Source organism: Sinocyclocheilus anshuiensis, unplaced genomic scaffold, assembly GCF_001515605.1.
Source record: "Sinocyclocheilus anshuiensis isolate Anshui unplaced genomic scaffold, SAMN03320099.WGS_v1.1 scaffold371, whole genome shotgun sequence".
Lineage (NCBI taxonomy): Eukaryota > Metazoa > Chordata > Actinopteri > Cypriniformes > Cyprinidae > Sinocyclocheilus > Sinocyclocheilus anshuiensis.
In genome coordinates, this window is record NW_015549597.1 from 709,618 (window position 1) to 734,556 (window position 24,939).

The window sequence follows — 24,939 nt, forward strand, 5'->3', positions numbered from 1 at the left end:
GTGTGTGTGTGTGTGTGTGTGTGTGTGTGTGTGACCATGTTCATGGACCACAAAACCAATCATAAGGGTAAATTTTTTGAAACTGAGATTTATAAATCATCTGAAAGCTGAATAAATAAGCTTTTTTTGGCTATTCAACTATTTGAAAATCTGGAATCTGGAAAAAATTCTAAATATTGAGAAAATTACCTTTAAGTTTGTCCAAATTAAGTTCTTAGCAATGCACTAATCAAAAATTAAATGTTGATATATTTATGGTAAGAAATTTACAAAATGTCTTCATGGAACATGACCTTTACCTGATATCCTAATGTTTTTTTGGCATAAAAGAAAAATGTATAATTTTGACCCATACAATGTATTGTTGGCTATAATTGCTACAAATATACCTGTCTACTTATGACTGGTTTTGTGGTCCAGGGTCACATATATATACAGCCACCTTGAAATTATAAGGTCAGATAGAACCTTAGAATTCTCATTTTTGGGTGAACTATCCCTTTAAGAAACTGTGAAGGAAAACCATTCCAAAAATCTTACTGGCAATGATATATAGGCATGATATCACATGCGTCCAGTAAGTAGATATAGTGGAAAACATTGCATGGAACATGGTACAGCCCTAAAGTTAGATAAAAGAAAATTCAAGAGGTTCAAAGATAAAATACAAACAGATAACACTACCAACACCTCCCATTTCTGGAAAGACAAATAGGCCTATAAGCGGAAAAAAATTAAAATAGCCTACAATACATAATTTGCAATGGATTTCTATAGTTGAATTTATAAGTATCTTTATAAAATAATTAGTCTCTTGTTTTACATTCTAAACAAGCCTGCATAAACACAACATAGCAGGTAATTCCAACATAAAAGAAACTAATCATGGTTCTCTTTCAATCCTGTGCACACACAAAGTTAAAGTAGCTAGATGAAAAGTGTGTATGTGTCTGGTTATTGATTGTGACTTGAAAAGTCATCCACCTATTTGTTAGTCAGTGTGCCTATTACAAATAAAAAACATTTCTGTGTCATTAATCAACATCACTCATTGGTTTTCTATATGGTGATACTGTATATCTTTTTTGAAACATACAATATTTTGTCACTCATTTTTGTGCATTAAAAATGAATTGTGCTTTATGAGCTCACTGAAGTCATATGCACCATTAAATTACTTAGCATTGCCATATGAAGTATGATAGAAAAACTGCAATATAAACACTCTTCATCAGCCTAAATAACAGCGTGATCTCTCTCTCTCTCTCTCTCTCTCTCTCTCTCTCTCTCTCTTCTCTAGTGGTTTCAGTAAGATCTCAGAATGGAAAATCCCCCGTCGGTGTCTAGCCAAATGAGAACACCACTACTGAAGTGTTTTATCTGTCCCACATACTTCCAGTATCCCAAAACTGATTTCTTCCTAACCATATACATACACACTGGAGAGAACAGACTTGGAGAAAAACATCTGATCTCACACACATTATTATCCTATGAAAAATCTGTTTGCTTTTAATGACAGCTGCATTTTGACTCACATGAATTATGTTCCACAATTACTGATATCAAATACGTCCAGTAATATTCTTACTCTCTCACCTTTCACACTAAGCTCACTTAAGTGATTCTCATTTTTAAGAGGAGATAAATGCTTCACTTCTGGCAACAGCAGTCTCAAGCTGTGTGTGAATGAACCGACAGAAATGCGGTGGTTGTGGAGAGGTCTGACTCAGTGTGACAGGCTTAGCTGATTGTGATGTGCTTTGCACAGATTCTCTGGGTGCCTCAGTAAAGAGGTGGCGGCGCTGCAGGGTCAGATTAAGGTTAAATAGGAGGAGATGTTTGATTAGAGCCTGAAGAACCTCTCTGATATCTATCCATAGCCTTCAATGGTGCCACTGGTGTCTGATGTGCATGGCAGAGATGTGTCTTCCAACACTTATCCCTTCACTCTTCATTAATCCTGGGAAATTTGTTTTTATCTTGCTCCCTCACAGACCAGATTCAGGCTGGCTGTGAACAGATGTTTGACGATTATTCGAAATCACTTGGATTTGTGGGATATTTATAATAGTTCTTTACTGGCATCTATGGTTCCATGAAGAATATTTAACATCCATGGAACCTTTCCATTGCGCAGAAGGTTCTTTATAGTGGAAAAAGGTTTTTCAGATATTCTTTATATTCTATTTCTTTTAAGAACTGTTCACTGAAATTTTCTTTGAGGAACCCAAATTGGTTCTTCTATCGCATCTTTACAAAACCCCCCTTGTGGAACCTTTATTCTGTACTGCAGAGTGTACTGCAGGGACTTTCTACTGAGTTTCTCATGCCCATATTATCCTTGGATCCAGAAATAAGTCAAGCTGCCTAATGATTTATTTCTTGGTGCAGTGTTTAACTTGGAACCAGTTAAACATCCAGATGCTATCAGACTATGCATCACACATTGTTCTGAGTACTCCTTTCCAGATATCTAAGATGTTGTTAGCCTTTAACACTTCTTTAAAGTGCATCAGTGAGGACAGCATGTAATTATGTCTCTCAGTTGCCCTTGTTCCAGAGTTGCCACGCTCCAAATGACTCATCCAATATGCCCCAATTTCTTCACATAGGACTCAACTCAAGCCAAGTTCTGTCAACTCAATGCCCCCCTCCGTGAATGTCTAGCATTGCTGTGAAATGTTTTAGTGACCTCAAAGTTTGATGTTCTGAAATTACATTTTATTTCATGAGTTTTGATTAGGACATTTGTTGGCCCAGTGTTTTTTTGAGTATATCTACCCAGCTGGCACAAAAAATTTTTTTTCCCAGATTTCGCCAGGGACATGTTGTGGAAAGTCATATTTCTCAGCATATTAGGTTTTCAATATACACATGGGGTCTGAACCATTAAATTCAGTTTCTGTCCATTCTTTTAGAACAGTGGTTTTCAAACTGTGGGTCACAGAAAGTGTGAGAATGTACCCTTTTTACATTTCTGAGTTTGGAATGTGAAAGTAAATTATAGCAATATTAACTTCTAAAGAGGTATATAGTGTAGGAGACAAACAGTATTTTTTCATTTTAATTTGCTCTAACAATTGTGTTTCTACAACTTTCTAACAGAGGAACAAGAGTGGCATGCAAAAACAAATAAACAGTGTGGCCTATGCAGCACAATTTGCAAACGAATTACTCTTTTTAGACGGCTATTTTAATGAAGCGTTTGAAAAGACAGACTTTCAGATCAGCTACTGAATCAACATGACTTTGACCCACATACTGAACTTCAAGTTCCATGTCGATGCATCTAATTTTTATAGGTTACCATTAGATAAGTTAGCTTACCCAATGCAGTTTCACGACAAGAAGAATGCAATGTTAAAGTGTTCTTTTTTCATGTTAGAAGAGCCATTTCTGTACAGAATGCTTTGTTCAGAATGCTATCACCTTGCATTGTAATCTCATTGCCTACATTTTCACATCATTAAGAATCATTTGACCCCTGAATATTCAATGATATTGCAAGTAATGAAATAAGTGTTGTATTTATAATATAAATTCTCACTTCTGCCACTAAATGTTGAATATTACGTATATCATACTGCCCTTTTTAGACTTAGAATGAGTGTGTGACTTTACACGGGTCCCTAAGAAGATGCCGTTATGTACTTGAGAGTGAGAGATTTCACTTTTGTAAACCTGTGAAAAGATTTCAGGGTGAGAATGTTCTTTGTCTTTGAATTTCATTACACTTGCTCTACCTAGGAGGGATTCCTTATCTTGATATCCAGGGCAAAGAAACCTTATATAGGGGCAAACCTAGTTCTACAGTAACTTGTCTGCCGTCAACATACCCTGACAAAGACAGTGTGTGTAATTCCCTCTAACCAAGCATGGAATCCGCACCCTATCTGTGACCCTGTCACACATACCTGTCACTCAAACCTTCTGCCCCCTTGACATGTTCACATGTGACAGAAGATCACTGTCACTTCTTATTTCGTTCAGTTTTAAGTCAGAATGCATCAGCTGCAATGCCGATGTGCTTGTGTTGAGAAGTCCTCTTTTATCCACCTTATTTTTAACATAAGAGCGGATGTGGCCATTTGTAACTTGAATGTGCTTCCTGTACCATCTGCTTTTTACTTATTTTAGCCTTACAAAAACAGTTATGTTGCTTCATATTGCAAACTTTATTATTGTAATCATAAACACACTGGTTTGTAGCACAAAAAGTTTTACTGTTTGCTGCATTTTACTATTCTTTTAGTTGTCATCCTTCCAATCGGACATCTCGCACATTCACAGAAAATAGCTTACTTCCGAATTGCAAAATAAGGTGGATAAGCTCATAAACAGAACACACGCTACCAAATAAAAATTATTTATTAGTATCAATATTAGACAACACAATAAAGTGACGTCCAATTCAGTATGCAACAGTAGTGTGAAAGTTAGCCCTCCTCAGCTGAAAACATAGTTGAGTGTTACCTGGCAGTATGAGTTTTTAGTAAATGTACAGTCACATTAGCCAAATTGCAGCTACATTTTGCATGCAAAAATGTCTATTTTCAATCGTCTGGAGATGTATGAAGGTCAAACAGAAGTCACTTTCAAACCAAGCAGCTTCCTGTTGGTCAGCGCAGTGAATTCATGTTGCAAACTTGAACATGAGCGCAATCTGCATGGGAAACTCCAGATCACACAAATTCCTAATGAAATGATTGGAATTCGCCAAAATTTCATCGATCAATGGTAGATAAGACTGCACCTTAAGACAATATGTCAGATGTTTACTAAACGAGTTCAGTAAGATATTGTTTTTTGTTGATTAAAATTTACTATTAATGTGTTTTCTACAGGTCAATTAACAGTCAACAAGCATTTTAAAGCATTTAAACCTGGGTCCATAGAGATGCTTTAGTTAGCTACTGTGCAAAAACTTTGTGTTTACACAGTGAAAGAGAGAAAATGTGGGGTAAAATGTTCATATAGCACCGCTGAAAAAATCCATCATTCCTTTAAAACCATCAGAAAGACCTTTCTGTTATAGTTTCCTTCTGCCATACATTAACACTGACCATTTAGATTCAAAAACTTCCAATCCTGCTCTTCTTCATCTAGTACTTAAAGACTACAATACATTTCAGAATGTATTCTCTACAGTTTGTGCTTGACAAAAAACTATATTCCCCATGCACCCGCTCTGACCGCTAGCTACATCTTGTTCTGCTTTCTACTTTCATCTGTCCAACCATGACTTTTTATGGCACAATCGGCGATAAACTAGTCTAATATCATGCAAAGACTCTTTGCCACAAATAAAGACAGATAAAGAGAGAATCCCAGGGAGAGAAAGAGATCAAGACGCAGTTGCTTATTGCTTATAGTGGCTAATATAACTGAATATAATTCCCAGGACCTATATAGACTAGCAGAGAATATAAGCAGGGCAAGAAATCACGTTTTTAATCACAGCATCCAGAAGCATTAGTGATGAACTCTTCAGCTGCATCCGATCCAGTGTCTGAGAGTGATTACGGCAGATCCTTTCTCTCCGTGGTGGACTCCTTAATGATCTTTGAAAGAGAGATTGCATAGGTTAGTTTTAGTTCAAACAGAAAACAATGAACAAATAAAAAGATAAATAAACAAATCTGTAATGCAGAGATGCCCAAGGCTATAGTTGGCTAAGTATAAATCAGTTAATGGCCTTTCATTCGGCCCGCCATGCCATAGACATGGGGGAAAGCATATTTCTAATTCATCTTTTTTTTTGCATTGCATTGCATTGAAATCTATAGAATCTAAGTGAAATTGGTTGAAAAAAAATGGTTACACTTTACAAAATTTGTTAGAATTAGTACTGCTGTAGTTAAAGGGACAGTTTACCAAAAAATTAACATTTTGTCATTAATTACTTACCCTCATGTCATTCCAAACCCGTAAGACCTTCATTCATCTTCCGACCACAAATTAAGATATTTTTGATGAAATCCGAGAGCTTTCTGAATCTGCATAGACAGCAACTGACACGTTCAAGGCCCAGAAAAGTAGTAAGGACATCGTTAAAATAGTCCATGTGACATCAGTGGTTGTTACAACTGTAATTTTATGAAGCTACAAGAATACGTTTGGTGCCCAAAGAAAACAAAAATTCTGACTTTATTCAACAATTTTTTCTCTTCCATGTCAATCAATGCGCATTCACAAGAGTACACGACACATCTATGCAGGGTCAGAAAGCTCTTGGATTTGATCAAAAATATCTTAATTTGTGTTCCAAAGATAAACAAAGGTCTTATGTGTTTGGAACGACATGAGGGTAAGGAATTAATGACATAACTTTCATTTTTGGGTGAACTATCCCTTTAACGTCGTGAACTCACAAAAAAATACTTCTAAACCATGTATTAATCTTAGTTCATGTTAATTTCAACATATACAAATACAATATTAAAATTAAAAGTTTTTCTGTTAATATTATTTAATGGATTAACATGAGCTAACTATGAATAGTTCTTATTTAATATTTTTATTAACTGCCATTAATGGGACCTTATTGTAAAGTGTTACTAAAATAATGCAGTTTGGGATGTAATGCAGCATTTACTTTTGGCCCATGGTCTTCAATGAAGTTTGATTTTTGGCCCAAAATTGTGGGCATTTCTGCTTTAATGCAATGGATGAAAGAATGAATGGATCAATTAATAAAATTAATGAAATAATAGATCCTTTAATTCTTTTGTGAGATTGTTGGAAAAGAAAATGTTGCCATCAGCTGATGATGAAGTATGTGTATTCATGTAAACTGGGTGTCAAATTGTTTTATTTTTAAAGGTTGATGAAGAGCGCCTCCTAGTGTTTACCTCTCCATCACGAGTCTCAACGGTTCGCACAACTATGCTCCTCTTCACATGCGCCTCAGGAGTCAGTTTAGTGTCCAAGCTGGTGTCTAACAACACACACACACACACACACACACAAATGATTAAATAGAGACATTTAATTCAAGCAGAAATCAACAACTGGATGATGAATCACTCACCTCTAAACTGTAAGTTGGTGAAGTTCTGCACCGGAACAGTGATTCTAGAAGAGGTGGAAGATATTCATTTATGCATATTTGAATTAATTACTCAAATTATTGTGGTTGATGCCATTTCTCTCCTCTCATCAGTCATCACCTGCTTTCCTCTCCTTCGAGCAGCTTCCTGTAGGTGGCAATTTCAATATCCAGAGCCAGTTTTACATTGAGCAGATCCTGGTACTCCTGCAAGTGTCTGGCCATCTCCTCCTTCAGCATCTGGATCTCATCCTCCAGATGGGCCACAGTGTCCTGGTAACCGGCCGACTCAATGGCGAAACGCTCCTCCATCTCTCGCAGCTGACGCTCCATGGACTCATTCTTAAAGACAGAGTGAGAAGTTTGAAATGGTTTTGAGAGGATGATGACTTTGCTGTCAAGTACTGCGCTCTACAATCATGGTGGCTGAATTTGTCGTTGTTGTTGTTGTTCTGAATACGTTTTTGGTGAATACTTACAGATCCACGAAGAGATTCCAGGTCACAGGTCAGGCCCTGAATCTGTCGACGATACTCGTTGGCCTCCTGCTTAGCTTGTCTCAGAGCCTCTGAATTACGGTTGGCTGCATCAGTCAGATCAGCAAACTAATGGAATAAATAATAATAATTGTTATTTATTTATTATTTAAAAAGGTGTAGAAACATTTTATTATATTATATTATATTACAAATAAAACTTCAAATCTTCTAATAGAGAAATCCACTAAAGAGAATGCATGTGTGTGTGTGTTTATGTAACCTTCGAGCGATACCACTCCTCAGTCTCCTGCATATTGTTGGTGGCCGTGGCCTCAAACTGAGCTCTGATCTCCTTCAGGGCAGTGGTTAAGTCTGGCTTAGACACATCCAGATCCACATGAACCTGTTGGGCCATCAGCTGCTCCTGCAGCTCCCTCATCTCCTACACAGAACACGGAAGAAGGGTGAAAGAGAGAGAAGTTTACAGGTGAATATAATGGCGTCTGATTTAATCTGATCTTTAGGACTTAAAATTTAATCTGTTTGGGCAGATAAAGACATCAGAATCTGATATAGCTACAAATAGCCAGGTTAAATTAACTGATTTGATGCCAGTTGGAGTAAAATTAAAGGAGACAGGGATGAAGTGAACAGATGGAGGTAGTGTGGGAGGGATAACACACCTCCTCATGGACCTTCTTCAGGAAATTGATCTCATCCTGTAGAGCATCAATCTTCCTCTCCAGCTGCACACGGTTCAGAGCTGCTTCATCCACATCCTGGAATCAAAAGTGAAATTCATGGCAGCAATATGATAACTTATTCATGATCGATGAATGAGACGGGAATGGAGTGCTCCTTACTTGTCTGAAGGTGTTGAGGTTGTTTTCTGCTGCTTGCCGTTGAGCGGTTTCATCTTGAAGTCTGGAGGACGGATAAGAAAACATATCTAAAAAGAAGGATTCTACCCTAATTTCTACAACCAATAGTAGTCCACATATTCAAGATTTGCGGGACCCAAAGAACTCCCAGAGTATATCCCCTCTTGAAAATGTATTTAGGAAGTCATAATGTTTATTGATTTTTTGTTCGTTTTGTTTTGTTTTGAAGCATTCATTTATACACACACACACACACACACACACACACACATATACAGTATACTGTAGTTACACTGTTTGTATTACTTTTTGATAGAAATTTATATTTTTTATTCAGCAAGGATGTTAAATTGATCAAAAGTGACGGTAAAGACTTTTACATTATTACAAATAAATTATTTTGTAAACAAATGCTGTTCTTTTGAACTTTCTTTTCATCAGTCCTGAAAAACAATTAAAGTTTCCGCAAGAATATTAAGCAGCACAACTGTTTTCAACATTGGTAAGAAATGTTTCTTGAGCATATTACAATGATTTCTGAATCGAGTTGCAAAAATTGGAAAATTTCCAGCAAATTTCGGAAACATTCCAGACATTTTGGAAACTCTCCAGGATTTTTGGGAATCTTCCGGGAGCTTTTGGAAAGTTTCCGTAAATTTACCAGAAATGTTCCACCCCTTTGCAACCCTATTTCTGAAGGATCATGTGACACTGAAGACTGGAGTAATGATGCTGAAAATTTAGTTTTCTCATCACAGGAATACGTTACATTTTAAAATGTATTAACATTAAAATGTTTAAATTGTAGGAGTATTTCAAATTACTGTTTTTACTTTTAAAGTTTTTTGATTGAATAAAAGCAACATTAGAGACTGCATTATAAAGGTATTTATATTATACATATACATATTTATATGTATACATATTTATACAGGTAGGACATGTCTATAGTCAAGTGGTTATAGTCCTGACTCCCCATAATACCCATAACGTCAAAATATATTATCTCTGATCCCTGCCCTCAAAGTGTATCCTAAATAGTTACTTATGATCAATCAGTTTTCACAGTTGTAATGAAAGGCTCACAGTGGAGGTGACCTATGATGGTGTGGTGAGACCTGCAGCAGGGGGCTGGACAGGGTTCAATAGATCACTCATGCATCATTAACTGCTCACACTCACACACACACACACACACACACACACACACACTGCAGCTACTGCTCTTTCCCACGGGGTGGAGTAGATGCACTGCCTTTCATACACACCCTTCTAAACAGAGCAGCTACACCTAATATCCATCAATATCAACAATTCCAAACAAACAGTGTCTAGTTTTGAGCATGCAAATAAAGGCAATGCATGTACATCAAAAATAATCACTTTGAATTTGGATTCACAGCTTAGTTCTAATGCAACTTTACTTTTTGTTACTGACTTTATCATGGTTTCTGATTTCAGTTTTATTTCACATAAATGTTACAAATGTTTCAATAGATATTAACAGTGAATTAAATAGAAAATTGCATTAAATAAAATAAAGTTTAGTAACTGAAAAAAAATATATGCATTTTCCTGTCAGTTTTGTTTTAAGAGATTCTTATAAATGTTTTTGCTTTGTATCTTGAATAAAAGTTGGTCTCTGAATGATCTGGTATGAGAAACACGCCGGTTGCTACTGATTCCAATCAGTGTAAAGGTATGAAGGTTGGAATTAGGCTAAAAATGTGGTTCTTCTCTAACAACAGGACATCTGAACTGGGAGTGTTCAGCCTTTGTGGAAGCTGTACCGATGTATTGTGCCCCACCCTTCCCCCATACCACTCAGCGAATGAAAAGAGAGGCAGCATGGGATCGAATGAGAGTAAGAAATGGGGAGCCTCTCATTGAAAACAGAGTTGGGGTGCTATAAATTCACATAGTAACATTGAAGTTGTGGCAATAGTACTGATGTGGAAAAATGCCAGAGGTGTTGCAGTTCTTAAGAGATTCTTTACTCATATGAAAGCTGTTCTTAAAGGCAGGATGGCATTTCTTGTATATGGCTATTGACCTTTTTTGTGACATTGTTCTCCTGTTGCTCTTAGCGTTCTTTTTGGTGTGTCCTGGAATGTATGATACATTGACTCCAGCTAGGCACATCTACTCATACACAAGTACACCCTTTTTTACACTGTATTTTACTTTGACACGTTGGTTATAGTGATTCTAACTTTGTGTTGCCAGTTGCTTTCATCACGACACCAATAAATCAAGGTGGTTTTTGGTTTCTCACTGGGTTCCTTTTCATTTTTGAAAGGGAACTGATAAATGATCTCACTGGCTTGAATGCAGTGCAAGTCGCTTTAAATAGACGTGTCTGCCAATTGTATAAATGTAAATGCAATGTCAACAGAAGTTACTTTAAAGATCAAACTTTATGCAATTTTAAATTAAACAAAAACATTTCTTTGACTATATTAAACCACACAGTCTTGCTCTGTGTATTCTTCTTGTGCAGACTAAAATAAAAACAATATAAAATAATTTTGTTTTTGCAAAATTCTATGCATTTGTTTCATGTTTATATTTTTAAAATATTTTACAAATTTTAAACTATAAAATAGATCTATATTTTTGTCTTAATTTTTATCTAAATATTAATGTCTTAATTTAGATCTGTCTGTCTATCTATCTATCTATCTATCCTTATAATTATAAAATATTTGCAAGATACATACAAAATATTTTGTGAAAAATATAAATCGATAATCATTAATTTGACCATTTTTATATTTGGTTAAATATATTTATATATTATATAATATAGTATATAACCCTTGAAGTACCCCGAACCTGAACCCTAGTCTGAAACACATTTTAAACAAACAACCTGCAAGATACAAATAAATCATATTATATTATATTATATTATATTATATTATATTATATTATTTTTGGAACATTCCATTCAATATCCACCTGGCTCAAAACTCTGGGAGGGCACTTTAAAGGGGCACAACACATCTGTCCTTACCTCTGTTTAAGAGTGGCCAGGTCTGAGGCCAGGTTGTCTCTTTCAATCTCCAGTCTGGCTTTACCAGCATTGAGGCCGTCCACCTGCCTGCGGAGCTCCCTCAGCTCCTCCTGGTAGATGTCCCCCAGACGGCTGGGCTCCTTCCCTCTCAGCTGGTTCAGTTCCGCCACCAGCATCTTGTTCTGCTGCTCCAGGAAGCGCACTTTCTCGATGTAGCTGGCGAAGCGATCGTTCAGCCCCATCATCTCCACTTTCTCATTGGTGCGCGTCTCCCGGTACTGGGCCTTCAGCAGGGAGTCCGCAGAGAAGTCCAGCCGCTCTCCGCCCAGGGACAGGCGCGAGGTGGACAGGGTGATGGGGCTGGAGGTGAGGTGGCGAGGGCTGCTGTGGAGGGACAGGCGGCCCATGCTGAGGCGGCTGGTGACCCCCACGGACGGGGAGCCGCCCGAAGTCCCAAAACGCTTTCGGTAGGACGAGAAAGCTCGCTGGGTCTCCATGCCAGAGGAAAATGAGATCGAGTGTGGGTGAACTTTGGGCTTTTATAGAGAAGGCGGGGGAGAGAGAGGGGGTCCAATGGGGAGGGCAAAGGCCAGGGGGTGTGTATGTGAGCCCAGAATTGTTTGTGCTTGTCTGCCCAGTCTCCTGACTGCCTCTTTTCACTCTATTCTGTCTGTGTCTCTGGTGTGGGGTGCACACAGTCAGTCAGAGAAAATCCTATTCATGCCACTGCTGGAACACATACACACAGAGACAGACTGCAATGGCACTGATATCTGACTGTTCTGTCTCACCCCATGAAAAAGTGATTCTTTGTACCTTTTCTGAGTTAATTTGGAGTTCCTCTGCTACTCGGTCAGAGTTTTTCCTGTCGTTCCAAGAGGGATTTTAATTATGTCATGGAACACTGGGGTGATTACGTAACTTTTCGTTATAAAAGGAGTCTGCCGCTCTCTTTTGTGCTGATCTGGGAACATCACACATGCTTTTCAGCACCACTGATTCATATCTGTTTACCAGAAAAATCAAGTAACCAGAAGATCTGACTCATTTAACTTTATACAACTCACTCTGGTTAACTACTAAAGGAATAGTTCACTCAAAACGAAATTTAAGTCATCATTTACTTACCTTCATATCACACAAAAGAAGATAGTTTGAAAAATGCCTGTAAAAATGTAAATGGAAGCTCCAAAAAAAGCACTCAAAGTCAGTGTTGTTGTTAAAAAATTTTTTTAAAAATCATTCTTGTAAATTGAAATAAGATTAAAAATAATAATAATAATAAATATAAATATATATTTAAAATATGTATAAAAATGTTTAAGTAAAACTACTACAACTAAAACTGAAATAAACAAGAATTTAAGCTAAATAGAACAATTTAAGCATTTTAAGCTAACAAAAAGGCTAATTTTAAGCTAACTAAATTACATAAAATGACTAAAGCTAAAAAAAGCTATTTCAAATGATTAATAAATACTATAATTGTACATAAATAATACTAAAATAACACTGGTCAAAGCATCATGAAAGTTGACAATATATCTCATCTGCTGTATTCCAAGACTTTGAAACTCAAAGAAATCTGAGTCAGTATTTACTGAAAATCTTGCCTTGAAAAGCTTATTTGACAGATGTGGGAAATTATCAGTGTAGCGCAAAAATGTTGCAAATAAACTTATAAAATGAGTATAAATATATGATATTTATTCTATATATTGCTGAAATGCAAGAGATAAAGGACAGCTGGTTTTGATAAATGGTTTGGCTCATGCCCCATCAGCAGTCTACAAAGTAGTAGAGGAGTGTATCAAGGCCAGGGAGACACCGGGGCACTAGACTCACAGCCAGACAGAAAACAACACACCCACCAGATTTGTAGGAGATGAGCTCATCAGCAGCCAACACTGATGACCAGCAGACTGCAGGATTGTTATGGATGGACGGTCAGAGCCAGTGGGAATGCAGGCTATGATGGATGGTTGATTAGGAAAAGTGGGGAAGATATTAGAGGTTAATTATGGGGCATAAATTCAACATATAAGAATGGGGTAAGATATGTCAGTGGTTCAGCTGTGCCACCTATTAATTTATGAAACTGTGAACAACCTTTGCCAAGTAAATGTATATTTAGAAAGCATTATATTACTATATCTAGCATGCTTTTTTATATACTACATTACAAAAGTCAGTATCAACACAATTTTTGATTTTTTTAAATAAGTCTCTTATGCTCACTCTAATGCTAAGGATGCATTAATTTGATTTAAAATACAGTAAATAGTAATATTGAGAAATATTATTACAATTTAAAATAACTATGTTTAAATAAAGTGTTACCAAAATAATATTATATAGTATAAATATGTAATATACAATATATATATACTGTATATATATATATATATATATATATAACAAATGTGAAGATAGAGAAACATGTCATATTTGCATATAAGACCTGGAATGTAGAAATGTAATGATATATTTATTTTTTCCTCATTCTTGCCCTGAGTTCCATAGCAAGCCAAACCTGTTTACTTTCAAAATTTCTGAACATGTGAACTCAAAAGCATTTTACATAAATGAATGATCTGTTTGAAATCTGCTGAAAGTTAAGAGCATTATAATTGTAATATTGAACCTTACATCAAATAATGTATGCACACATACAAACATTTTAATCAACTTAGAAAAGAGGCTTTTCAGATCAGTTTTATTTTAGTGAACTGTAGCGCCATCAGAAGTACAGCAGATACAAATATCATTGATGATGGATTGGAAATATTTCCTCCTCCAGCTACAGCTGAAATTCCGAAAGCATCTCGATTGTTTTTCTACAGGGCTTAAGACTCATATACTGCGTCATTTTGCCCGAGGAAAAAACTGTGCGTACAGTACGTGGCACATAGTTGCCTCATCTGACAAAACGGCTAAAGAATATTTTATTTTTCCGAACTAAAAACACCTCAGGACAGTTTCTTGTGTCTCTCTATTGCTGCAGCAATAAAATGCTGAATATGGCAGATATCTGATTATTTTAGAGGACTGTTTTTCAATAGTGTTTGTCTTTTTTCCCCCAGATTTTCATTAAAAATACTTACAACTTGAATATGAAAAATTGGCGTTTAGGCACCAGATATTTAATATAATTTCTAACCAATAACAATAATTTAGGCCCAAGGAATTTAATTATCCCAACCTGTACTGCAACATACCAATCATGCCGTACTCTCAACATAACCTGTTTCACTTTAGCAAGCAGACTATATAACCAAAGACACTCCTGCAGTTTTCCAGACATTCTCGAACACGCTGTGTATTGTTGCTTCAAAAGGTGTTTGCTAAAGCTGAAACCATGAAGGCTCTGGTCTGCGTTCTTGTCCTGATGCTCGTATGCAGCACTACTGGTGAGTTAACATCTCTAACTGCTGAATATCAGATACCGCAGAGGTCTGCCTGAGATTTATACTGCTGATGACTGGATTGGAATTCAGAACTATGAGGAGAGAAGTAGGGATGGTAATATTGCCTGAAATGACTGTGCTAAACATAATTGCACCGAAAAAGTTCGAAAGCATCAACAGTAGCATGTATGTGTCACAGTAGCTCATGATTTGTTTGTGGTGGTTTGTCTGTCATTCTCTGTGCAGTGCACTCCCTCCAGTGCTTCACTTGTGTGGGCGACGACTGCAAGGTCAGAACCGAATGCCCCCCGTCTGCCAACTTCTGCAAGACCGAGGCCACCGGTACGTGCCGAGACATGTCCTCATCCTGTCACTATTATGCAAAACTACAGCTCTGTGCCTCTTTAAAATAAGTGAGGCTTGTTTAGATGCAGATACAGAGGCAGATTGATTGTAGCTTAAAAAAATGGCAGGCCACATATACACTGTTAAAAATGTCTTAAAAATTATTATTAAATATTGTTACATATTATATTAAATAGTATTTAATATGATTGGCTACATTAGATTATAATGTATTTTATTTGTATATACTCTTTTTTTTATACATATACTGTGTGTTTATACTTTTAGGTACTAAATAAGCTGACAGCTTTTGTACCTTTTTGTGTGTACATATAATTCTATACATATATAAATGATGTATTTAAAATATGAATGTCTTTTTCCAGCACATTCTTTGTCCCGCACATGTGAGGAGTCCTGCACAGTTGGGGAGAACATCCACTGCTGCGATCATGACTTGTGCGGCTGAACGTCTCTCTGTCCAGTCTACAAATAGCCTTGTTATGCATGAAGAATCATTTCTCAGTTATTGATCGGCAAATTTAAAATGTAAACACTAATCAGTATATAGAGAAAATGTAGTAAGTATGGGCACTTACAAAACTCAATAAAAAATAATTGCGATAAATATTTGTCTGCGTGAATGATTTCCACTTAATGTGTTGCTTATTTTTTGCTGTTGAGACAGTTAAACGTATTGCTTCAGGAGTGTGAAACAAACAAAAAAACAGTCAACTAACGATTAACTATGACTTTTGCCTCATAAACTCCTGATTTGCTGCTTATTAATAGTTACACTCTTAAAAATAAAGGTTCTTCATTGGCATCAGTGGTTCTATGAAGAACCTTGAACATAATGGAACCTTTCAAATGCAGAAAAGGTTCTTTGTAGTCGAAAAAGTTTCTTTAGATTTTTTAAATGTTCTTCAAAATGGTTCTTTTAGGAACTGTTCACCGAAAGGTTCTTTAGGGAACCAAAAATTGTTCTTCTATGGCATTGCTGCAAAAACACCCGTTTGGAACCTTTATTTTTAAGAGTGTAGTTGTTAAGTTTAGGTATAATATAGGTTTAAGGGATCTAAAATTTGATCATGCAGAATAAGGCCTTAATATGTGCTTTATAAGTATTAATAAATAGCCAATATGTTTGTAATATGAATGCTAATAAGCAACTAGTTAATTGTGAGAATTGGTCCCTATAGTGTTACAAAAAATACATATGTGACCCTGGACCACAAAACCATTGATGTTAGGATAGGACAATATTTGGCCGAGATACAACTATTTGAAGATCTGGAATCTGAGGGTGCAAAAAAAATAAAATAATAATAATAAAAATATTGAGAAAATCGTCTTTAAAGTTGTCCAAATTAAGTACTTAGCAATGCATATTACTAATCAAAAATCAAGTTTTGATATATTTACGGTAGGAAATTTACAAAATATCTTCATGGAACATGATCTTTACTTAATATCCTAATGATTTTTGGCATAAAATAAAAATCGATCATTTTTATGCAATGTATTTTTGGATATTGCTATAAATATACCTGTGCGACTTATGACTGGTTTTGTGCTCCAGGGTCACATATCAGAAAGATTCAGACTAGAAGTCTGAATAAAAGTTCTGATAATAACTGTGAACAAACTAGGTATCAGAAAAAAAACTCATGTTGATTCTGACTTAAATTACCAAGTTGGGTGGTTAGACTTGACAGGGCGACTAGAATACAAATGACCCTTTTATCGCACCGTGTTTCTGAAAGAGTGCTTCCACTGTAAGGCCAGCTGTAATTTATGCTGTTTAGTGTGTTTAGTGTCAGGACTAACATGGAGGGCCGTCATTACGATCCGCTAATAAATATCTGCAGCGGTGACTGTGGTTGCCTCAGCCCCGGTAACTGGGGGAATGTCTGTCTGAGACCAAACATTCAAGAGAGGTGAAAAGTTCAAAGAGGAAAGTATGTTAGTGTATGAGAAGCTTTTCCATAGAGATGTCCAGGTGTTCTCTCTTGAACTCTTCCTCATTATTTGAGTTAGTCAGTCTCTTCTGTTTATTGGCGCGCTTGGTTTCGCTCTCTCAGGTTTGAGAGGCGTCAAACAGCTGATTCGTGTCTCCAGTGTAATGAGGCAGGAGCGAACAGCAGAATCCTAATGCTGTTTCCACCGACTGATCATCAGCCAAGACAAAGCCACAAGCAGACTCTGAGACTGCACTAATCTGCCAAACTCCGTTTGTGAGTGTTTACGCTGGTTGTGAATCTTACTGTGTGTAATAGAATCTGAGGAATACAAATTTAAATGATGTGGCAATCATAGCTAACACAACAACTAGCAAGTCCAGGACACAAGCAAATTTTGCCAAAAATCCAGCCAGGTGCTCTGCTAAGCTGACAAGAGACATTTGTTGTGCTTCAAACGCTGTTGTGCAAATGCTTTGTGCACAAGAGTTCTTAACCAAAACTAAATTAAAGGGATAGTTCACACAAAAACGAATCATTTACTCACCCTCATGTTGTTTCAAACCTGTAAGGTTCTTTCTTATGTTGAACATAAGATATTTTAAAGAATGCTGGAAATCAAACAGGTGATGGCCCCCATTGACTTCCATAGTATTTCGTTCCCTGCTATGGAAGTCATTGGGGACAGCTGTTTGGTTCTTCTTCAAATTATCTTCGTTTGTGTTTTGATGAAAATTTCTGAATTTTCATTTTTGGGGTGAACTATTCCTTTAAAACTTAACACAAAAACTAAATGACAACATTTTCATTAAATAAAAATGTGTTTGGAAAAAAAACGGAAGAAAAATTCAATAATAAAATGCATGACCACAAAATAACGAAAAACAAAAAATCAAATACAAAATAAACGATTTAAAAATAAAATAACTAACTTAAATGTGACCCTGGACCACAAAACCAGTCATAAGGGTCAATTTTTCGAAATTGAGATTTATACATCGTCTGAAAGCTGAATAAATAAGCTTTCCATTGATGTATGGTTTGTTAAGATAGGACAATACTTGGCTGAGATACAACTATTTGAAAATCTGGAATCTGAGGGAGCAAAAAAATCAAAATACTGAGAAAATCACCTTTAAAGTTGTCCAAATGAAGTTCTTAGCAGTGCATATTACTAATCAAAAATTAAGTTTTGATATATTTATGGTAGGAAATTTACTAAATATCTTCATGGAACATGATCTTTACTTAATATCCTAATGATTTTTGGCATAAAAAAAAAATTATAATTTTGACCCATACAATGTATTTTTGGCTATTGCTACAAATATACCCCAGCGACTTAAGACTGCTTTTGTGCTCCAGGGTCACATATATAAATAAATCGTTTGTTTTTGTATTGTATATGTTTATAGCGTGCCCTCATTACACATGAAAATGTTGGTAGATTTGAGATATCGAGCCCTGAAAATGGTTTAAATGTTATCAGTATTATGTATTAACTTCGGCAGCCCTAAAATACTAAAACTAAAACAAAAACTACATATATTGTAAAACTAAACTTAAACTAGGTAACACTAGCTTCCATTTTATACAGTGACTACAGAACTCTATTAAAACTAAGCTACTGAAAGGACAAATTAAAAATTAAAATTAAAAAAATACAATTAAAAATGACAATTAACCTGCTAAATTGTACATTTCAAATGTAATATCTATGGTATTTTGTAATAAAAATAAAATTGTTAATGCATGGTTAATCTGGTTAATATTAATGAAAAAACTGATGAAGAAATTCAAAGAACAAACCTGTCATTCTAATTCACACATTTGGTGTTTTTGCCTGCAGCATTACTGCACGACAAATACATTAAGTCGAAAGAAATGCATTCCTTCTCGGTCACAACTGGTCTAACAACATACACAGGAAAAACACTTTTACTTTCATGATGGTGAACAGACCTGGGGAACGCTGACAGCTGAATGCTTGCAGTAAATGCGGGAAAAAATGTCTAATCTTTTAGACTTCACATAAGTAACTTCTTTATTCCTGCCTGAACATAATGTTTCGCTTTGCACTATATTTCACTGCACAGAGAGAAGAGGGGGAGGAAGTGCTATAAATTCAGTCGATCCTTTCCTTGATGCCACAATGGTGTGTATTCACAGAGAAAAGCTGTGTTAGTACTGTGACTGGCTTAGACTGACTCCAAACAGACAAAGACAGATGGTGAGAAACACACTGTTAGTAAGAATCATCAACAAACACGTATAACAGGTATTAGAGGACACTAAAAACTATACCATATATTCAAGATTAAAAACAAGCACACTTTACATTAAATACGTGGTTTTGTGCATTGTTTTATTTGAAAATATTTGATACACTGGACTTTGCACTGCAAGTCTCATGTCAAGATACATAAACATAATCATATATTGTGTATCTAACCTATTGGCTCGTATTCTTTTGCTTATCCCAGGGTTCTCAACTAGACTTAACTCTGACATTTCTCTGAGACATTTCTCAATCTTTGGTACAATACTGATTCTTAGCTGCCGAAACAAAAACTAGCAGCTATTTGAGATCTTATTTGAGCCATTCAACTGTTTTTGAGGAGGCCAAAATACTATCAAAACAATAGAAAAGAAGGACAAGTGGTGTTGTCAGTGTTGGTGTGCCCGTATGACGGACACCTGTCACTCAAACCCTGAGCTAAACAAAGTTGTCAAGCTGAGTGGAAACTCGCCCGTGGCATCCACCTACCCTTTCACTTGAGCAATACCCCATGATACATTTCCAAAGAAAGCATCGTGCCTTTTCACACCCTTTTCTGAGTTCCTCATAAACATGCCTAGTCTCACGTACTTGCTCTCAGTATAATAACACTTCTTGCATTCCGAAAAAATTCAGAATTACACAAACATTCAGAAGTTTGGGGTCAGTAAGATTTTTTTTTTAAATGCTTTTAAAAAAGACTCTTGTGCTCACCAAGGCTGCATTTGATCAAAAATATACCAAGAACAGTAATGTTATGAAAATGTATTACCACATAAAAAAAGCAGTTTTTTGCTTTTAATTACTATAATGGCAAAAGTGAATTTACTTCGTTTTAGTGTCACATGATTCTTCTGAAATCATTCTTTTATATGCTGATTTGCTTGTATGATCAAAAACATTTTTATGTTGAAAACAGTTGTGTTGCTCAACACTTTTGAGGAAACGTTGATACAAGATTCTTTGATGAATAGAAAGTAAAAACAAATTGAGAAAGTAGAAATCTTTTGTAACATTATACATAATCTTTACTGTCACTTTTGATCAAATTAATGCGTCCTTGCTAAATAAACATATGTCACCCTGGACCACAAAACCAGTCATAAGGGTCAATTTTTCGAAATTGAGATGTATACATCGTCTGAAAGCTGAATAAATAAGCTTTCCATTGATGTGTGGTTTGTTAGAATAGGACAATATTTGACCGAGATACAACTATTTGAAAATCTGGAATCTGAGGGTGCAAAAAAATCAAAATATTGAGAGAAATTGAGATGTATACATCGTCTGAAAGCTGAATAAATAAGCTTTCCATTGATGTGTGGTTTGTTAGAATAGGACAATATTTGACCGAGATACAACTATTTGAAAATCTGGAATCTGAGGGAGAAAAAAAATCAAAATACTGAGAAAATCACCTTTAAAGTTGTCCAAATTAAGTTCTTAGCAGTGCATATTACTAATCAAAAATTAAGTTTTAATATATTTACAGTAGGAAATTTACAAAATATCTTCATGGAACATGAATTTTTGGCATAAAAGAAAAATCAATAATTTTGACCCATACAATGTATTTTTGGCTATTGCTTCAAATATACCCCAGCGATTTAAGACTGGTTTTGTGCTCCAGGGTCACATATTATTTCTCTCACAAAAAATATTACTGACCCCAAACTGTGAATGGTAGTGTACATTAACTTTAATACCATTTTAATTTTCTTAACATAAAAACTAAATCTTTCTTTTCCACATCTTATTTTTCCTTTCAACACTGTAACTCTGAATACATAAGGCAAATATCAAGTCCTTCATAAGTGGCAGCAAATGTGAATATCTGTGTGTACATGCATTTCTGAGAATGATTCAAGGCACTGGTCACTTCCTGTGACAACCTGCATCAAAATCCTGTCTGCAATGAGATTCTCCCCGATATCCTCAGGTGAACAAGCAGACAGAAACAGACACACAATAAACACTTAAAAACATGAGTACAGAAGACATAAATCGCCAGAGCTCAATTTCCAGCCAGTAATAAACACATGTAAAATCATGCTGTAGTCTCTGCAAAACCAGCTGCTGTTACAATTCTTGTTTCTAACTCATCTTCTGTTCCTAAAAGCATAACTCGGTTCGGAGTCACTATATAAAAATAGATTTATACACATACATATATAGATATATTTATACTCGTATATAAAAATGGCTGACCATTGGGACATAAATAAAAGTGAAAAAAGCTTCACATTCTGTGTAACAAATGAACAATTTGGTATATTCAACATTCATATTCAAAAGTGCATCTGATCCAAATGAGTCCAATATACTGCCATAAGACACTTAAGGCACAACACTTTCTAAATACCTTTTCTTTGGCAGGGCTGGAGAGAAAACTAATATACAACCTAATGTGCTCTCATTATCTCACCACACACAACACACCCCTTTTGAGATTCCCAATTTAACATCTCATCCTCACTGTAGGAATACTAAAGATTAGCTGCATCTTAAGTACTGCACTGCTGCTCTCTACAGGACACTATAAGGCACTACTGCGGTACAAAACTACGTATTAAACTTCAACCACTATAACCTCATGCCCTGACCCTCGGCATCTGACCTCAGTCAAAAAACGAGAATAAACTGCTTTCTGTAACAGACTAAAACAGTTCTTATAAACTATAAATCAAGGTAGTGCAATTCGATGAAGATTAATTGATATATATATATATACGATTAATCACGAATGCAAACCATATGAGACTGACGTGCGTAGCTGCTTTCTGTAACAGACTAAAACAGTTCTTATAAACTATAAATCAAGGAAGTGCAATTCGATGAAGATTAATTGATATATATATATATATACGATTAATCACGAATGCAAACCATATGAGACTGACGTGCGTATGACCCTCAATCATCTGAGGCAGGAACAAACCGGGACACAATTATTACGTTTCCTTTAACACTAAGTGCCTGGAGTCAAAGAGACAATGGGCGCACACGGGAATCCGTGTGGAAGGGGAAATGGCACATAAAAACACTGACTTCATAACTCTGCTGTGGACTGTATGAAACATTCATTACTAGGACACTTTCTTGATGTCTGAAAAACTCATTCAGGGGTCAGTGAGATTGACCCTGTCGGCTTTAGAAGGCACATTTGGCAGTTGTTGTAAGAAGCAGCTCAGTGGCTCAAACAGTATCATGTCTGTTGCATCTGCTAATCCTGGGACACCATCAATCTGTTTATTTCTGTAATGAAGAGCATGTGCATCATGAAAGTCCTGTAGCGCCCTCTGCTGTCCCAAAGACATCGCATTTCAAGCCATTAGAGAATAAACCAGTTTTTTGACCTAATCCTGGCGACAACCCAGATTGGGTGCTGGCAGGTCACATGCTGTGGAAATGCAGATTGCCTTTGAAGCTGAGTTTATCACTCTTTAACAAGAAAAATGAGGGTTTTTAACCCGTGGAAGCAGCTAGAGGGAAAACCTCAGCACAAGATCTGGGAGAAGGGATGTCTGAGCAGCTCCTCTGCACTCGGCCGGTATTTGGCCTCCACGAAGATGCAGCGGAGGAAGTCCCGCGTGTGCTCGGAGATGTGAGAGGGCAGCTGGGGGTTGGTGGGCTGAGTGGCAATCTTAAATATGGCTGCCATGGCCTCGAATTCAGCCCACGGAGGCTTTTCTGTCAACATCTCCACCACAGTGCAGCCTAGACTCCTGTTCACACAACACAGTTCAAGAAAAAGGACCCATTAGGTCACATTATATTTCTTTAACATTCCACATGTTTTCTAGTACTGTTTTAAAGTTTCAGTAAAGGTATCAATTTTTTTTTATAGGATTTTTGTTTAAATTGTTGTTTCAAGTAAATTTATCTTGTTTTATGGACATTTATAGACATTTTTAATTGCAAAATAAGCTGAAAATCCTGATTAAGAATGATTTTTTGCAGTGTTATATGCTAATAGACTATCTGATCTAATAGACAACTCTTGTGAGCTGATTTTCAGCCAATCATAATGCTCTCCTGACCTGACCGGAGACTGCCCAATCAGTTTATGTGGGGGAATCCCTGAGCAGTAACTAAGCCACTCCCACCGACTGAGAATCTGTGCACTTCTCAAGGACATAAAATAACCTAATTCTTTTTCTCCTACTTAAACATTTGTTTATAAATCTTTCTTTGTTAAAAATAGGTTCTTAATATTAAGAGTATGTTGCTTTTTTAGACTCTGCAACATTGATCACAATCATGTCTGCTTAAAAAAACAGTTTACCGTAAAAATGTGACTCTTAGACTAGATCTTAATGGTGATAAATTATTGAGAGCATCGTACCATTCCACAAATCCCAGCTGCATTCTTCCCTCTACTACGATGAGATTTTGAACATATTTTAAAGGTTTTTAGGTTCCCATGATGGAAAACGAAGATGGAAAATGCTGTTCCAAAGCATTTTTTTCTAAACCTCATAAAGATGTGTGCACTTCTTGTGTGATGTGTTTTTTTATTCATATACAAAAAATTGTTCTCACCAAACGTCTGCCTTCCGGCCGTACCCCTCTCCGCTGATGACCTCTGGGCTCATCCAGTACGGCGTTCCAGTAACAGAACGGACCCCAGTGCTGGACATGCAGATGGTCTGAAGCCGCTTACTGGCACCAAAATCTCCCAGCTTCACATTGCCGGCTGAATCTCGCAGGATGTTGGCACCTGAACGCACCGGAGGAAGTGACCAAGGAGAGCTGTTAGCATGCAATGGACCGAAAGATCTTTGATCCAGTTTTCCTCTTGTTACATGACTAAAAGAAGATTTACAAGCTATAACAGTTGATCCAAAATTATTAAAACATGACAACGTTTTATTCAAATAGCTGCACTACAAATTGAACTTTGATATAATAAACTTCTGTTTATTTTAATTGCATTTCAAATAGGTGACAAAAAAACACACACACACAGTATTTGACTATGTGAGGTCTAATGCCAGACGGTACCTTTGATGTCCCTGTGGACGATCATGTTGCTGTGCAAGTAGGACATGCCCTCCAGAATTTGTCTGGTATACTTGCGTGTCACATTCTCTGTCAAAGCCCCATAAGCCTTCAGCTGGTCTTTGACTGAACCCTGAGGGTCAAAGACCACAGCACCAGTGAGTTACACTGCACTCTACATCACAACCACAGTATTGCTAACAAACGGGTGTGTGATGACGCATTATAACCCTTAAAATAAAAATAATTTACTTACAATAGAACGCATTAGCTGTGTTAGAGCACCAAAATGAAAATTATGCCATCGATTATTCACCGTCATGTCATTCCAACACTTTATGTTGTTATTTTTTCTGTGGAACACTAAAGTAGTAGATTCCATAGATATTTCTCATACAACAACACTTTGTATTGATATGAACTGAAATCATATTTGATTTGAGAGTTGCAGAGGAGGCAAAGATTATCTTTGAATGAGACTTTTTCATCTGTTTACAAAGTGTCATCATATGAATTCAGA

The 24,939-nt window shown here is 36.3% G+C and overlaps 3 protein-coding genes across 4 annotated transcripts in view; 1 reads left to right on the plus strand and 2 right to left on the minus strand.

Annotated features, from left to right (window-relative positions):
• Nucleotides 1-4,209: 4,209 nt before the first annotated feature.
• gfap (glial fibrillary acidic protein) lies at nucleotides 4,210-11,962 on the minus strand. The gene is made up of 9 exons (XM_016447026.1): nucleotides 11,428-11,962; nucleotides 8,394-8,454; nucleotides 8,214-8,309; nucleotides 7,811-7,972; nucleotides 7,531-7,656; nucleotides 7,173-7,393; nucleotides 7,034-7,077; nucleotides 6,855-6,940; nucleotides 4,210-5,564 (listed from the first exon to the last, which is right to left on the minus strand). Exons 1-9 carry the CDS (start codon nucleotides 11,922-11,924, stop codon nucleotides 5,523-5,525), a joined length of 1,335 nt encoding a protein of 444 aa, XP_016302512.1. The 5' UTR covers nucleotides 11,925-11,962; the 3' UTR covers nucleotides 4,210-5,522.
• Nucleotides 11,963-14,731: 2,769 nt separating this feature from the next.
• On the plus strand, nucleotides 14,732-15,796 carry LOC107658440 (lymphocyte antigen 6 family member E). Its single transcript, XM_016446988.1, has 3 exons — nucleotides 14,732-14,837; nucleotides 15,081-15,176; nucleotides 15,566-15,796. Exons 1-3 carry the CDS (start codon nucleotides 14,786-14,788, stop codon nucleotides 15,646-15,648), a joined length of 231 nt encoding a protein of 76 aa, XP_016302474.1. The 5' UTR covers nucleotides 14,732-14,785; the 3' UTR covers nucleotides 15,649-15,796.
• A 6,440-nt stretch (nucleotides 15,797-22,236) lies between these two features.
• The window catches only part of LOC107658467 (mitogen-activated protein kinase kinase kinase 3-like), a 37,814-nt gene continuing 35,111 nt past the window's right edge, over nucleotides 22,237-24,939 (minus strand). For both annotated transcript variants that reach the window (XM_016447027.1, XM_016447028.1), the window contains 3 exons: nucleotides 24,423-24,552; nucleotides 23,961-24,138; nucleotides 22,237-23,143 (listed from right to left, as the gene is read on the minus strand). In XM_016447027.1, coding sequence (XP_016302513.1) covers nucleotides 22,915-23,143; nucleotides 23,961-24,138; nucleotides 24,423-24,552 — 537 coding nt within the window. In that variant the 3' untranslated portion in view covers nucleotides 22,237-22,914. The remainder of the gene's footprint in view (nucleotides 23,144-23,960; nucleotides 24,139-24,422; nucleotides 24,553-24,939) is intronic.

Coding starts and splice junctions, on each gene's coding strand:
- gfap (XM_016447026.1), bottom strand. CDS start 11,924: ATGGAGACCCAGCGAGCTTTCTCGTCCTACCGAAAGCGTTTTGGGACT. Junction 7,657..7,810: donor AGGAGTGGTATCGCTCGAAG/GTTACATAAACA, acceptor TTATTCCATTAG/TTTGCTGATCTGACTGATGC. Junction 6,941..7,033: donor CACCAACTTACAGTTTAGAG/GTGAGTGATTCA, acceptor GTGTGTTGTTAG/ACACCAGCTTGGACACTAAA.
- LOC107658440 (XM_016446988.1), top strand. CDS start 14,786: ATGAAGGCTCTGGTCTGCGTTCTTGTCCTGATGCTCGTATGCAGCACT. Junction 14,838..15,080: donor GCTCGTATGCAGCACTACTG/GTGAGTTAACAT, acceptor TTCTCTGTGCAG/TGCACTCCCTCCAGTGCTTC. Junction 15,177..15,565: donor CTGCAAGACCGAGGCCACCG/GTACGTGCCGAG, acceptor GTCTTTTTCCAG/CACATTCTTTGTCCCGCACA.